Source organism: Hyla sarda, chromosome 2, assembly GCF_029499605.1.
Source record: "Hyla sarda isolate aHylSar1 chromosome 2, aHylSar1.hap1, whole genome shotgun sequence".
Lineage (NCBI taxonomy): Eukaryota > Metazoa > Chordata > Amphibia > Anura > Hylidae > Hyla > Hyla sarda.
The window spans coordinates 240,080,336-240,096,147 of record NC_079190.1 but is presented as its reverse complement, the minus strand read 5'-3'; the positions used below and the strand labels follow the sequence as shown (position 1 = coordinate 240,096,147).

Genomic DNA, 15,812 nt, shown 5'->3' with positions numbered 1-15,812 from the left:
AAAACTCTATTGGGCACACAAGTTACATAGGCGTGGTGTGAGCGCACTCCAACAGGCGCTGGTTTCACGTCATGTGACTCATCCTTAGGGTATAGTAGGTGGAGACATTTCCATGTCTTTAAACCCTCTGATTTACCCAACATCCAATGTTACAACGATAAGTTAATACAAAACTGATAATATATTAATCATTAGTAATGATATCAGCCTGCAAATATTCATAGAAGAGAAGATAAATCATTACAGTCATTAAGACCCATTATTCCTGTTTCACCTGTGCGGATGATCCACGATGCCTCCGCCTGGAAGAGTCTGGTATGTCGGTCTATTCTGCTGTCTGACTGCAAACTACGTTGGAGCCCCAGGAATCTTAACACTTTCGTGTCACTAGCATGTACATTCTGGATATGAGAGCAATCTTGGACATCCCTTTCCAGTTTTCACTGAATATGAATGGATATGCTCTCAGAATCTGTGAAACACTTATGTAGAAGTGATTGCAAGAACACAATGCATAAACCACGTAGTCCGTACGACAAGTGTTTAAGTCAGTGATCACATGGTTTGAGCATTCTAGCTGGATGGTAGGTGAGGTTTCCAATGGTTCACAGTAGGGACAATGTTTGCATCTGTGATAACCTTTTGGCAACCCTCTGTGGATCCAGTTCTCCCTGCGTGTGGCCAGCTGACCTTTCACCAATACATCCTGCAGATTCGTCTTTCTGCGGAACGATATTAGGGGAGGTTCAGAGGATATACATGTAAGTTCTTTGTTTGCCTTTATGTGCCAGTTCTTCCTGATTACTTTTTTAATTATCTCCGAAAATGGGCTATACTCAAATGACAAGATGGCATGTCTGTTCTGTTTTCTAGTTTTAGTTTTTTTGCGTTTCCTAAAGAGTTGTTTTCTGTCTTGTTTGCATGCCCGTTGAAAACCATTATATATAATCTGTTCCTCCTTCCCTTGATCTCAATTGGTTCATTAGGTCACATGATTGTTCTAAGAAGGAGCTATACTCATGGACAATTCTATAGACTCTGTAGGAATAACTCTAAGGTAGTGATCTACAGACATGATGGGGTGGAAGCTGTTAAAGTGTAAGAGGGAATTTGTTGAGGTTGGCTTCCTATATCCCTTTACCTTTAATCCTTCTGTACTTTTATATGGTCACATCCAGGAATTCCACCATTGATTTGCCATAATTGGCAATGAATTGCATTGTTCACATCATTGTGATTGATGTAACCACAAAATTCATCGAACTCTGATTGTGTACCTCCCATACTATCAAACAATCATCCAAATATCGAGACCAATGTTTTAACAGATGTCGGTATGGATTATTTGGGTTGTAAATATACTGTTCTTCCCAAATGGCCAAGAAAAGAATATAAAAAGTTGGTGCCACTGGCGTGCCCATGGCCTTAACAGTTTGCTGGGCGTACCAGGTTTCTCCAAATCGAAAGGCATTATGCTCAAGAACAAAAAGTAAGGCTTCACAGATAAAATCAGTACATTCTTGACCCTTATCTGATCTCTCCAATAAGGACCTAATTGCTCCGACTCCATCTTGATGGCGAATCCAGGTATACAGACCGACCACATCCATGGTTGCCAGGCTGAATCCTGGATGCCATTCAAGATCTCCCACCTGTAGAAGTGATTTAGTATCCTCCAAGTAGGAGGGAACTGACTTTAGCAATGGTCGGAGGTACCAGTCTAGGTAGCGGGACAGGGGTTCCGTGAGGGAGCCCCTGCCCACCACAATGGGTCTCCCTGGGGGCTTATCACAGACTTAATGTATTTTAGGTACATGGTACCAATATGGTTTTTGGGGATTTGTTGGGTATCATTTTTCTGCCATCTTTTTTGTTATTATGTTCCTTTTAACTCCTTTCATAAGTAGTGATTGTAATCAGGGGGAATATGTACTTGTGGGGTCTTTGTCCAATATTATGTATGTCTCCATATCTCAAAGTTGTCAGTGAGCCTCCTGGATTTAATCACTCTTATTTAGAATCACGATATTGCCCCCTTTATCCGCAGGCTTCTCTATCAGTTTGTCATGATACCTAAGCCACTGCAGTGCTTTTTTCTCTGCAGACGTAAGATTGTCAGGGGCCGTAGGGTATATCAAGCTTTTAATTTCTAACAGTACTACTTCATTAAAGATTTCTAAACGAGAGCCTGGGGATAAAGGGGGAAAGTACCGGGATTTAACTCCACCTGTAAATGTTTCATCCGTATTCTCCACATATTCACAGCTTTCATTTCACAACTGATTTAAATCTTGCAGTTTTCTATCAGTTTTGTATTAACTTATCGTAGGGCTGGGCGGTATACCTGTTCATACAGAATACCGAAATTTTTGGGCTGCCGTTGGCTGTCCGGGCATGCTGGGAGTTGTAATCTTGCAACATCTGGAGGTCCGCAGGTTGGAGACCACTGGCGTACAGTGAGTTCCAGCGCCGGTGGCCCCAACAAAGAGGAGGAGGGCATTGTTTGCAGGTGACATATGTGAGTAGTACCCCGCTGGGCTGATAATTGGGGGGAGCAGAAAAGCGCTGGCGGGTAACATGATTTGGGGTGGGGGTGAAAGAAATACCGTTATATACCGTGGAACCGCCATAAGTTACAAAAATACAGTGATACACATATTTGGTCATACCGCCCAGCTCTAACTTATCGTAACATTGCATGTTGGGTAAATCAGGAGGTAAAAAGCACAAACATGGAACTGTCTCCTCCTACTGTACACTGAGGATGCATCACATGACGTGAAACCAGCGTTGGTGTGCCACAATAAAGAGTTTTCAAGTGCATCGGATACCTCGAGTGCCGTGATCTCTTTTACCTATTTGATGATAATTTACAAATCTGTTTAACCCCTTAACGACGCAGGACGTATATTTACGTCCTGCGCCGGCTCCCGCGATATGAAGCGGGATCGCGCCGCGATCCCGCATCATATCGCGTCGGTCCCGGCGCTAATCAACGACCGGGACCCGCGGCTAATACCACACATCGCCGATCGCGGCGATGTGCGGTATTAACCCTTTAGAAGCGGCGGTCAAAGCTGACCGCCGCTTCTAAAGTGAAAGTGAAAGTGACCCGGCTGCTCAGTCGGGCTGTTCGGGACCGCCGCGGTGAAATCGCGGCGTCCCGAACAGCTGATCGGACACCGGGAGGGCTCTTACCTGCCTCCCCGGTGTCCGATCGACGAATGACTGCTCCGTGCCTGAGATCCAGGCAGGAGCAGTCAAGCGCCGATAATGCTGATCACAGGCGTGTTAATGCACGCCAGTGATCAGCATTAGAGATCAGTGTGTGCAGTGTTATAGGTCCCTATGGGACCTATAACACTGCAAAAAAAATGTAAAAAAAAGTGTTAATAAAGGTCATTTAACCCCTTCCCTAATAAAAGTTTGAATCACCCCCCTTTTCCCATAAAAAAAATAAAACAGTGTAAAAAAAATAAAAAATAAACATATGTGGTATCGCCGCGTGCGTAAATGTCCGAACTATAAAAATATATCATTAATTAAGCCGTACGGTCAATGGCGTACGCGCAAAAAAATTCCAAAGTCAAAAAAAGCGTATTTTGCTCACTTTTTATATCATTAAAAAATGAATAAAAAGTGATCAAAAAGTCCGATCAAAACAAAAATCATACCGATAAAAACTTCAGATCACGGCGCAAAAAATGAGTCCTCATACCACCCCATACGTGGAAAAATAAAAAAGTTATAGGGGTCAGAAGATGACATTTTTAAACGTATAAATTTTCCTGCATGTAGTTATGATTTTTTCCAGAAGTGCGACAAAATCAAACCTATATAAGTAGGGTATCATTTTAACCGTATGGACCTACAGAATAATGATAAGGTGTAATTTTTACCGAAATATGCACTGCGTAGAAACGAAAGCCCCCAAAAGTTACAAAATGGCGTTTTTTTTTCGATTTTGTCGCACAATGATTTTTTTTTCCGTTTCGCTGTGCATTTTTGGGTAAAATGACTAATGTCACTGCAAAGTAGAATTGGCGACGCAAAAAATAAGCCATAATATGGATTTTTAGGTGGAAAATTGAAAGGGTTATGATTTTTAAAAGGTAAGGAGGAAAAAACGAAAGTGCAAAAACGGAAAAACCCTGAGTCCTTAAGGGGTTAACTTTCTGGAGCCAGTTGAATTTTTTTTTTTTTTCCCACTGGAATACCCCTTTAATAAGTACTAATGGTACAAGACATCCTGAAGTTATGAAGGGCTTGTTCCCACTTGTGTCGATCTGGTGCAGTTTCCCACTGGCGTGCAAGTAAAACGCACAAGGGAAACTGAGGCCACAACAGATACCATTTTTCTCAATTAGATAGCTTGTGGTATCAGGTGCTTTATTTGCAAAGCCGGATCAGTCCAGATGCCAGGAAGGAGTTGAATTGCAGCGTTTTCCTATCTTATTCTGAAACTTCTGTACTAGAAAATGTGAAAAAGCCTGATGGCAACATTTTTTGCAGCAGTCAAGGTCAGTTTTTGCCCAATACACTGACCTCCATGCAATAAAGAAAAGTGAATCCAGCTTAAAAGTGATCACTGCTATGACACTTCCGGTTGGTATAACCATGCTGTCATTGTGATAAACAGTTGATCATTCTGTGCAGTTCAGGGGACCACTCATGACCTATAGGACATGGCCATAGCATAAACTGAGTGGACAGGCATCGTGTCAAGTCCTATAAGTAGATCAGATGATGGAAGATAAAGCTGTACAGTAAGTTTCAATAAAATGCACAACTTATCTTTACTTGGTTTCAGTATAAGCCTTTGTTCACTTCAGTAAAGTGGCATACACTGCATGTATATATTGGAATACCAGAGTGTGCACATCATGGAATACTGCAAAAATACCTATAGGCGTGGCATATGGCATTTTATTTAGGACTGGGCGGTATGACCAAATATGTGTATCACGGTATTTTTTGTAACTTATGGTGGTTCCACAGTATAGAACGGTATTCCAAAAAAAAAAAAAAAAAAATTTAATTATCAGCCCAGCGCTGCGCTTTCCCCATCGGGGTAAATACTCACATATCACCCTCAAGCGCTGCCCCCCTCGTCCTCCTGTTTGTTGCGGGCCGCCGGCATTGACACTCTGTACTGTACGCTGTATCCCTATGCCCGGGCTGCAAAAGATAAACAAAATAAACTCACCTTCCCCGTCGGCTTCATGCTCTTCCTGGGGACGGGAACGTGGGAAAGCCGTCAGCCTATCACCGGCCGCAGCAATGTTCCGCCTCTGCCGGTGATCGGTTGAGCCCACTGTCATGTAAGAAGCCAGTTGCCTTCTTACATGACAGTGGGCTCAGCCTATCAGCGGCAGAGGCGGAACATCGCTGCGGCCGGTGATAGGCTGACGGCTCTCCGACGTTCCCGTCCCCAGGAAGCTGGTCCGGACTGACGGGGAAGGTGAGTTAAAGTTTATTTTGTTCATCTTTTGCAGCCCGGGCATAGGGATACAGCGTACAGTAGAGTTACAGCACCGGCGGCCCGCAACTAACAGGAGGACGAAGAGGGCAGCGCTTGTGGGCGATATGTGAGTATTTACCCCGATGGGGACAGCGCAGCGCTGGGCTGATAATTGGGGGGCAGAACAGCGCTTGCGGGTCACATATGATCAGTTCCCCGATGTGGCGACAGCGCAGCGCTGGGTTGATTACTCATTCATTCCCGAGGGGGAGGGGCCAAACCAGTATTGCGGTATGGGGAAAAATTCATATCGTGCAGCAAAAAAATTTCGGTATTCGGTATGAACCGGTATACCGCCCATCCATAATTTTATTAATGTGAATGTAAGTTGTCGCAAGATACGTGCAGCACATTTGGTGGACATGTCCAATCTTAGATAGTTTTAGAGCCAGATCTTTCTAGTTTACATAGTTATACAACATACAAAAAGAAGCAAAACAATACAACATGCCCCATATATAACAAAAAAAAACTAAACGCTTTTTGTTTCTCAGAGTAGGCTTTAGAACAGAAAAGTCTGCTCGCATCTGCCTATATCCAACAGGGTAGATTTTTCTAAGTGTTCTCTTACATAATCTCACACACTAAATTATTTTATTTTTTTTACTTAATATTTACCTACTTTTACTATTCTCATGCCACTGTTCCGTTTGCTTTTTTTTACCCTCATTTCCCCGTGTGCACAACATGTTGTCATTATGGGCTGCAGCAGGAAAGAAATGGTCATTGCTGTCTATAACCATTTTAAAGGGAACCTGTCATCTGTTTTATGCTGCCAAAACTGCAGGCAGCGCGATGCCAGAGCAATATGAATTACTCTGACACCTCAGGTGTTTCAGAGTAATTATAGTTTAGAAATGCTGCTGGCACCCAGGTAACTAGTTGTCTGGGCGGGTCCCGGTGGCTGCTTCATGCCCAGTCTGAGTAACAGTTCTATCCCTATCTGTGTTTAGGAAGGGACAAGTCACTCAGTACAGGCAGAGTGCAGAGCAGCTGCCAGGACCCACCCCAATGACTAGTTACCCAGGTCCCAGAATTCTTACACTATGATAAATCTGAAAAGCCTGAGTATATGAGAGGAATTCATAGTGCCCCATCCAGCACACTGTATACAACAGTTTTATGTTGCCAGCAGTTTGGGCAGCATAAAATTAATTACAGGGTCCCTGGAAACCTGTCATTTTGTTGCTGCCTGACCCACAAGTCATCAGGGTCGTATCCAGCATCTTCTTCCACCCTATCAGCCTCCACTAATAGATCTCTCTCTATACCTAAAAATGTAGGGATAAATCAAGACTGTTAAGGAGAAGCTTCGCAAACAGCCCTGATGACTATTGCGGGCAGCAGGAAAGTGAGGACAAGTTCCTTTTAAAGACATAATGAAAGTGTCATGGAATAAATATCCAACATACCTGGCTATTCTTACATCCTGATGCCAGCTTTTTTCCATCAGGGGACCAGGCAATGCTAAGCACCCAGTGTGTATGTCCTGTAATTAACAAAATATACAGCCATGACTAAAAATTAAACAAAAAAATTAAAAAAAAAAATGACAATACAATAAACTAACAAAAATAAAGAAAATGTTTAATATGTTTTTTTAATCTCTACACCTACACCAGTTCCCCTTAACCTATGGCTCTCTATCTGTTGCAAAACTACAACTCTCAGCATTCCCTGATAGCTAAGGGCCCTAGGCTTTATTGCCTCTTCAGCCAACATGCTGACTTTGGCTGTGGTCTTATTTTCAATGCTCAAGTTTTTATTTTATTTTTATTTTATTTTTGAAATGATGCTCCTCTTTTATTACATTTTATAAAAATGTATACAATTCCTTTCAATGTTAAACATCTTAAAGGCGGCTATATAGCTCCTAATACACACAATGAAAGCTTTTTACAAATGGAATGTTTTGTAAGATTTTGTCTGCAAGATTTCTGAACTTTATACTGAACATGCATTATGTACAGAAAATGATGCATTTGGACATCTGACCGCTAAGCACAACTAGTTGAAATGCTCTAAGCTACTTCTGCAATCACAATGGCAACTACAGATCAATGCAGGAGATGTGGCTTATTGTTGAGGAGAGCATCACTTTAAATATTGGGGAATTTCCTATAAATCATTCCCTTGTAGAATAATAATCTTTGTTTACATAGTGCCAGCATATTTCTCAGCGCTGTTATCAGGCTTTCTACCGATTCTAAGAACAGGAGCAAACTTACAAAAATTTTGTAAATGCAATTTCCTAATATTTCAGCAGAGGTTCACCAATGATGAAACTACATATTAATCTATAAAATGTCCAAAACGAACACTGGTAAAAATAAATACATTTATATACATTATATATCTTTATGCAATTCCTTGTGTGTACCTTTGGATGTAAAATGAGGTGTCTCAGTAGTGAGGTCCCAGAAGCGAACAGTGGTATCTCCTGATCCACTGGCCAAGTGCCTGCAATGACACAGTTTACGCTTACCAAATGCTTTTCCTGATGGAAGTGGTAGGGGCCTAATGCATTAATATATTTGCAGCCATACTTACTTTCCAGTTGGGCTGAAAGCTACAGAGATAACAGCTTCAGTGTGTCCCTCTAAAGAACTGGTGCAACGTGTGACTGCACGGACCTTGAAGACCGCTTGAGGCTGGTAGATTATATCCAACACCTTTTCTGTTTCTACGGTCTGTTTTTCCAAGGTTTTTTCCAAAGACGTCACAATCTCCACATCATGAACAAAAAATGCTAGTGGTACTGGCTCCTCCTTAACATTAATAAAAATTATATCATTTACAAACAAAGGAAGTCATAAACTCTATTGCTCTTACATAATATTCTCTTATGAGACACCTCTGTCTGTCCATGTCAGGATCTGTCCAGAGTAGGAGCAAATCCCCATAGCAAACCTATCCTGCTCTGGACAGTTCCAAAGACAGACAGAGGTGTTAGCAGAGAGCACTCTGGTCAGACAAAATAAATTTAAAAAGAAAAGAACCTTCAGTGGAGCATACAGCAGCTGATAAGTACTGGAAGGGTTAAGATTTTTAAATAGATGTAATTTACAAATCAGTTTAACTCTCTGGCACCAGGTGATTAAATTTTTTTTTTCACCGGAGTACCCCTTTAAACCTCCCAGAACAATAGGATGGAGCAGAAAAAAATCCAACATACCTAATCCTCTCCATCATCAGTTACTGTAAAGCTGTCTGTAATAAAACTTAGTTGTCCAAATAGACAGAAGGTGGTGGGTTTGGATGACTTTAGTATAGGGTGTGTGGGCACCTGACAGATGGCCACAGGCATAAGATACCTGTCAAACATCAGCCATAAATCCACATTCAAATGCAACGGAGGATGATAAATGGCTAACAGACTTCTCTAAAATAGCGGGCGATTGCGGGGTTAAACGGCCATTAGAAAATCCCTAACGGACGTTAGAAAATCCCATTATAGTCTATGGGATTTTTCTAATAGCCGTTTTAACCCATTATCGACCGTTATAACGGACGTTATTTTGTGATGGGCAATAGGACGGAAGAAATAGTGCATGCACTGTTTCTCCTGTTACTATCTCCTGTCATAAAATAACACCGGGTTAAAACTGCTATTAGAAAAATCCCATAGACTATTATGGGATTTTCTAACGTCCGTTAGGGATTTTCTAATGGCGGTTTAACCCCGCGATCGCCCGCTATTTTATAACGGGTACGTTTCATAGTGTGAAAGCAGCCTTATCTACCTGAAGAAAAGAAAAAAGGGCAGGCAGTTGAAATCCATCAAGCCCAACCTTCCTCTCCTCCAACATCTCTCATGGGAGAGTCAGGCCCCATACACATTAGAGAGTTGGAGTACTCAATAAAGTAGTATATCAATAAAGCGTGTTACTCTTTAAAAAAAGAAACACCTTTACCAAGATGCACAAATGCAAATGGTTGTCATTACCTCCTGTAAAAGGGCATTACAGACCAGCTGCAGTTTATCAGGTGTAATGTCCACAGGTATATCAAATGAAGTACCAAGCAGCTCCCCACTTTCATTCTTAAACTGAACCAAAATTCTTCCCACGTCCTCCTTCATATCTGTAAAGAAAGATGTTATTTTTAATACTAAAGGTACAAGACTACAAAGTGTTCTCTTTGTTAAGCACACTAAAACTCTGACACTATTCTATGTTATGAGATAAATAAGCAAAAAGTATGAATAAGTAACTTATGGGTAAGAAATAAAAATATTTTTGAAACCAGTACAACTGCTCAGACCCGAACCAATCGCTAGAGCAAGCAGGGAAGCAGAAACAGGGCCTTTCTGTATACTTTGTGCCAGAAACTGTCCTATAGATTTACTTAAAAGGAATATGTGATCAGAATAACCTATAGTTTAAATCAGGGTTTTAGGTTACCCATATTTTCTAACAATCCTGAAATCTTGCAGTTTCCATTCTGGCCACTAGGTCTAAAGAGTCTATCTTAAAGGTGCAGGTATTTAAAAACCCTCTTCCTCTGTTCCAGTCCGTCACTCATTTAGTTTTCTCTCTATTGTACTTGTTTCATATGTTATGTAAATAAAGAGTAACTGTCAGAAAGAAAAGCTAAATATTCAGTCTAGCTTGCAGCTCAGCTACCCATGGTCCAAATGATGTGTTCTTTCTTCTTTCTTTTGTTATCCTCCATCATGGCACTTCCTCACCTGCAGTCTATAGAGGAGGAGTGGGCATTCCCTTTAGGAGGAGTGATGTATGCCCTTACCCTCCATTGGAAATGTCAGACGGGTGTCTGTACTCCAAATCAATGCAGAAGAAGTGGGACTCTTAGGTGCGCTCTGTGGGCAGGCTGACTGACTGATCAGAGCACTGCTTTTGCTTGTCCTTTTCTCACTTTCTGGATGTTGTCCCAGCGTCTAAGACACAGATGGTGTGGCCGACTGAGAGGACAGCATCCAGGCTGAAACGAGGATCCCTAGTGGCCACAAATAGAGCTACATATTTTATGCCAATTGTAAATGTTTTATATATTTTTTGATGCTCTGTCACATATTAAAAGATTTGATATATGACAGTGCCCATTTAACACCAGTTTCATATTCTCGGTGCCTATCCCCTTTAATGACCACTTTTAACCCCTTAAGGACCCAGCCATTTTACACCTTAGGACCCGGCCATTTTTTGCACATCTGACCACTGTCACTTTAAACATTAATAACTCTGGAATGCTTTAAGTTATCATTCTGATTCCGAGATTGTTTTTTCGTGACATATTCTACTTTAACTTAGTGGTAAAAATTTTTGGTAACTTGCATCCTTTCTTGGTGAAAAATCCCAAAATTTGATGAAAAATTTGAAAATTTTGCATTTTTCTAACTTTGAAGCTCTCTGCTTGTAATAAAAATGGATATTCCAAATATTATTTTATTTTATTCACATATACAATATGTCTACTTCATGTTTGCATCATAAAATTGACGAGTTTTTACTTTTGGAAGACACCAGAGGGCTTCAAAGTTCAGCAGCAATTTTCCAATTTTTCACAAAATTTCCAAAATCACAATTTTTCAGGGACCAGTTCAGGTTTGAAGTGGATTTGAAGGGTCTTCATCTTAGAAATACCCCACAAATGACCCCATTATAAAAACTGCACCCCCCAAAATATTCAAAATGACATTCAGTCAGCATTTTAACCCTTTAGGTGTTTCACAGGAATAGCAGCAAAGTGAAGGAGAAAATTCACAATTTCCATTTTTTACACTCGCATGTTCTTGTAGACCCAATTTTTGAATTTTTACAAGGGGTAAAAGGAGAAAATGTATACTTCTATTTGTAGCCCAATTTCTCTCGAGTAAGCACATACCTCATGTCTATGTAAAGTGTTCGGTGGGCGCAGTAGAGGGCTCAGAAGGGAAAGAGCGATAAGGGGATTTTGGAGCGTACATTTTTCAGAAATGGTTTTTGGGGGGCATGTCCCATATAGGAAGCCCCTATGGTGCCAGAACAGCAAAAAATACCCACATGGCATACCATTTTGGAAACTAGACCCCTTGAGGAACGTAACAAGGAATAAAGTGAGCCTTAATACCCCACAGGTCTTTCACGACTTTTGCATATGTAAAAAAAAATTAAAAAAATGTCAATAAAATGTGTGCTTCCCCCCAAATTTCACATTTTTGCAAGGGTTAATAGCAGAAAATAGCCCCCAAAATTTGTAACCCCATCTCTTCTGAGTATGGAGGTACCCCATAAGTTGACATGAAGTGCACTATGGGCGAACTACAATGCTCAGAAGAGAAGGAGTCATATTTGGCTTTTTGAGAGCAAATTTTGCTCGGGGGCATGTCGCATTTAGGAAGCCTAAATGGTGCCAGGACAGCAAAATAACCCCCACATGGCATACCATTTTGGAAACTAGACCCCTTGAGGAACGTAACAAGGGGTACAATGAGCATTTACCCCCCCACTGGTGTCTGTCAGATCTTTGGAACAGTGGGCTGTACAAAAGTTTTAATTTGCGCAGCCCACTGTTCCAAAGATCTGTCAGACACCAGTGGGGTGTAAATTCTCACTGCACCTCTCATTACATTCCGTGAGGGGTGTAGTTTCCGAAATGGGGTCACATATGGGGTTTTTTTTTTTTTGCGTTTGTCAAAACCGCTGTAACAATCAGCCACCCCTGTGCAAATCACCTCAAATGTACATGGTGCACTCTCCCTTCTGAGCCTTGTTGTGCGCCCCCAGAGCACTTTGCGCCCACATATGGGGTATCTCCGTAGTCGGGAGAAGTTGCATTACAAATTGTGGGGGGCTTTTTTCCCTTTTACCTCTTGTCAAAATGAAAAGTATAGGGCAACACCAGCATGTTAGTGTAAAAAAATTTTTTTTTTTACACTAACATGCTGGTGTAGACCCCAATTTCACCTTTTCATAAGGGGTGAAAGGAGAAAAAGCCCCCCAAAATTTGTAAGGCAATTTCTCCCGAGTACGGCGATACCCCGTATGTGACCCTAAACTGTTGCCTTGAAATACGACAGGGCTCCGAAGTGAGAGCGCCATGTGCATTTGAGGCCTGAATTAGGGATTTGCATTGGGGTGGACTTAGGGGTATTCTACGCCAGTGATTCCCAAACAGGGTGCCTCCAGCTGTTGCAAAACTCCCAGCATGCCTGGACAGTCAACGGCTGTCCAGCAATACTGGGAGTTGTTGTTTTGCAACAGCTGGAGGCTCCATTTTGAAAACAGTGGCGTACCAGACGTTTTTCATTTTTATTGGGGAGGGGAGGGGGGCTGTGTAGGGGTATGTGTATATGTAGTGTTTTTTACTTTTTATTTTATTTTGTGTTAGTGTAGTGTAGTGTTTTTAGGGTACAGTCACACGGGCAGGGGGGGTTACAGCGATTTTCCCGCTGCGAGTTTGAGCTGCCGCGCAAAATTTGCTGCATCGCATGGGCAGGGGGCTTACAGTGAGTATCAGGCTGCAACTTGCAGCCTGATACTCACTGTAAGCCCCCTGCCCATGTGAAAGTACCCTGTACATTCACAGGGGGGGACCTCCAGCTGTTGCAAAACTACAACTCCCAGCATGCACAGTCTATCAGTGCATGCTGGTAGTTATAGTTTTGCAACAGCTGGAGGCACACGGGTTGGGAAACACTGAGTTAGGAAACAGACAATGTTTCCCAACCAGTGTGCCTCCTGTTGTTGCAAAACCACAACTCCCAAACATTCTCAGGCATGCTGGGAGTAGTAGTTCGGCAACATCTTTAGAGCCAGATGTTGCCGAACTACAACTCCCAGCATGCTTGGAGTTGTAGTTTGCAACATCTGGAGGACTACACTTTGCAGACCACTAATACAGTGGTTCCCAATCTGTGCCCTTCCAGATGTTGCAAAACTACAACTCCCAGTATGCCAAAACTGTCCAGGCATGCTGGGAGTTGTAGTTCTGCAACATCTGAAGGGCCAGATGTTACAGAACTACAACTCCCAGCATGCCTGGACAGTAAGGGCATGCTGAGAATGTGTAGTTTTGCAACATCTGGAAGGGCACAGTGGTCTCCAAACTGTAGTCCTCCAGATGTTGCAAAACTGCAACTCCCAGCATGCCCAGACGCCAAGGGCTGTCTGGGCATGCTGGGAGTTGTAGTATATAGGGTCCCAATACAGCAATGCATGTCGCTTTACGGCGACGTGCATTGCTGTAAAGGGCCCGACCGCGGCTGAAGATCTACTCACCTGTCGCCGCCGCCGCCATCTTCCCCGCCGGGATCCGGGTCTTCAGGGACGAGGTAAGTACCGGGGGCCGGTCCCCAGCACTCCCCCGTCCCCCGCCGCGTCCTCCGGTCTTCCTCCCGTCCTCTCCGGACTTCAAGGGGCCGGGCAGGACGGTAGGAAGTAACCGCCCCCCCCCCCCCCCTCCTGCGATTGGTCGGTTAACTAACCGACAGATCGCAGGGTATAGGAGGAGGTGGCAGGCTTGCCACCTCGCTCCTATGCTTTAGCATGGTCCTGGCTGTCCGTGACAGCCGGGATCATGCGAAATTACCGGGCGGTCGGGTCCCAGAGACCCGATCAGCCCGGTATCGCCGCAGATCGCAAGGGCGATTTCCCTTGCGATTTGCGGCGATCGCCGACATGGGGGGCATACATGGCCCCCCCTCGGCGTTTGCCCTGGATCCCTGCTGAAGGATTTCAGCAGGGATCCGCTTCCGATCTCCGCCGGGTGAGCGGCGGAGACCAGGAAAAGACATGACGTATGCATACGTCATGGGTCCTTAAGACCCAGGGTGTGATGGCGTATGCATACGTCATGGGTCCTGAACAGGTTAAAGGGGTACTACCGTGGAAAACTTTTATTTTTTATTTTTATTTAAATCAACTGGTGCCAGAAAGTTAAACAGATTTGTAAATTACTTCTATTTAAAAATCTTAATCCTTCCAGTATTTTTTAGGGGCTATATACTACAGAGGAAATGCTTATCTTTTTAGATTTCTCGGATGTCATGACCACAGTGCTCTCTGCTGACCTCTGCTGTCCATTTTAAGAACAGGAGAAAATCCTCATAGCAAACATATGTTGCTCCGGACAGTACCTAAAATAGACAGCAGAGGTCAGCAGAGAGCACTGTGGTCATGACATCAGAGAAATCTAAAAAGATAAGCATTTCCTCTGTAGTATATAGCCCCTAAAAAGTACTGGAAGGATTAAGATTTTTAAATAGAAGTAATTTACAAATCTGTTTAACTTTCTGGCACCAGTTGATTTAAATAATAAAAAAAGTTTTCCGCGGTAGTACCCCTTTAAGTGTTCTTACACACATCTACTGTGCTGGGTATTGTAGTAGTGAAGGGTCGGTTCACGCTCTAACTAAAAGAAAGGAGAAATTGCTATTCTTGATGGTTTAACCCCATAGATGCCATGGTCAAAAGCAGACACAGTATCTAAGGAGTTTCTGGGGATCTGTCACCCCATTTGCGGTGCCCCAGCAATATACAGTTCTGTCATGTTTGTGAGCCTAAGGCAGACAGCAGTGGTCTTCAACCTGCAGACCTCCAGATGTTGCAAAACTACAACTCCCAGCATTTCCGGACAGCCAACGGCTGTCCGGGCATGCTGGGAGTTGTAGTTTTGCAACATCTGGAGGTCTGCAGGTTGAAGACCACTGGCATACAGGTTCCCTCCAGGCACTTCAGCAGGGGATGCAGGTAGCATCTCTGTATGCGGTTCATTCGGCAATAAGAAACAAACAGTCAACAGTTTTTAGATCCTAATTTTTTACCTTATTTTGCGTCTGATAAAACTTGGGCACCCTGGTCGAAAAGGGTTGACATAAAAACTGCTGGGTACAGCACTAGCTTCCATCACAGAAATAAATATAGGGTGCCTGCTTGACCACAGCTCCATGGAGACATGCACTGGAGATTAACAGGGGGCTCAGGACCCCAATTCTATTGATCACATTATGTTATAGCAGCCATACATTCCCTCCTCTGTATGACTTTATAACTTCTGGGGCAGCCATCTAGGTTGTTGTGTCACATTCTTAAAGCAGCTGCCTTACTATAACCCCTTTCCTAAGGACATCTTCTGCAGGGAGCTGATAGACTGGCACACCCTGACCAGCTGAAGATCTCAATGACTGCCATACTTGTGGGGATCATCAGGTCAGCTTCATTAGGGATAAGGGTTATTGTTGTTGGGGAGTGTGCTCACTTATGTGGTGAGGTAACTTTCTAAATAAACTACTCGGGGTATCCCTACATTGGCGCTGTCTAATGTAAATATGACCTACAATGTAGAAGAA

At 43.0% G+C, this 15,812-nt stretch overlaps 1 protein-coding gene across 1 annotated transcript in view; it reads right to left on the bottom strand.

The window, feature by feature from the left end:
• NLE1 (notchless homolog 1) overlaps window positions 1–15,812 on the bottom strand; it is a 45,812-nt gene that overhangs the window by 29,767 nt on the left and 233 nt on the right. The window contains exons 2-5 of the mRNA XM_056556717.1: window positions 9,468–9,604; window positions 8,072–8,289; window positions 7,902–7,981; window positions 6,934–7,010 (exon numbers count right to left, since the gene is read on the bottom strand). Coding sequence (XP_056412692.1) covers window positions 6,934–7,010; window positions 7,902–7,981; window positions 8,072–8,289; window positions 9,468–9,604 — 512 coding nt within the window. The remainder of the gene's footprint in view (window positions 1–6,933; window positions 7,011–7,901; window positions 7,982–8,071; window positions 8,290–9,467; window positions 9,605–15,812) is intronic.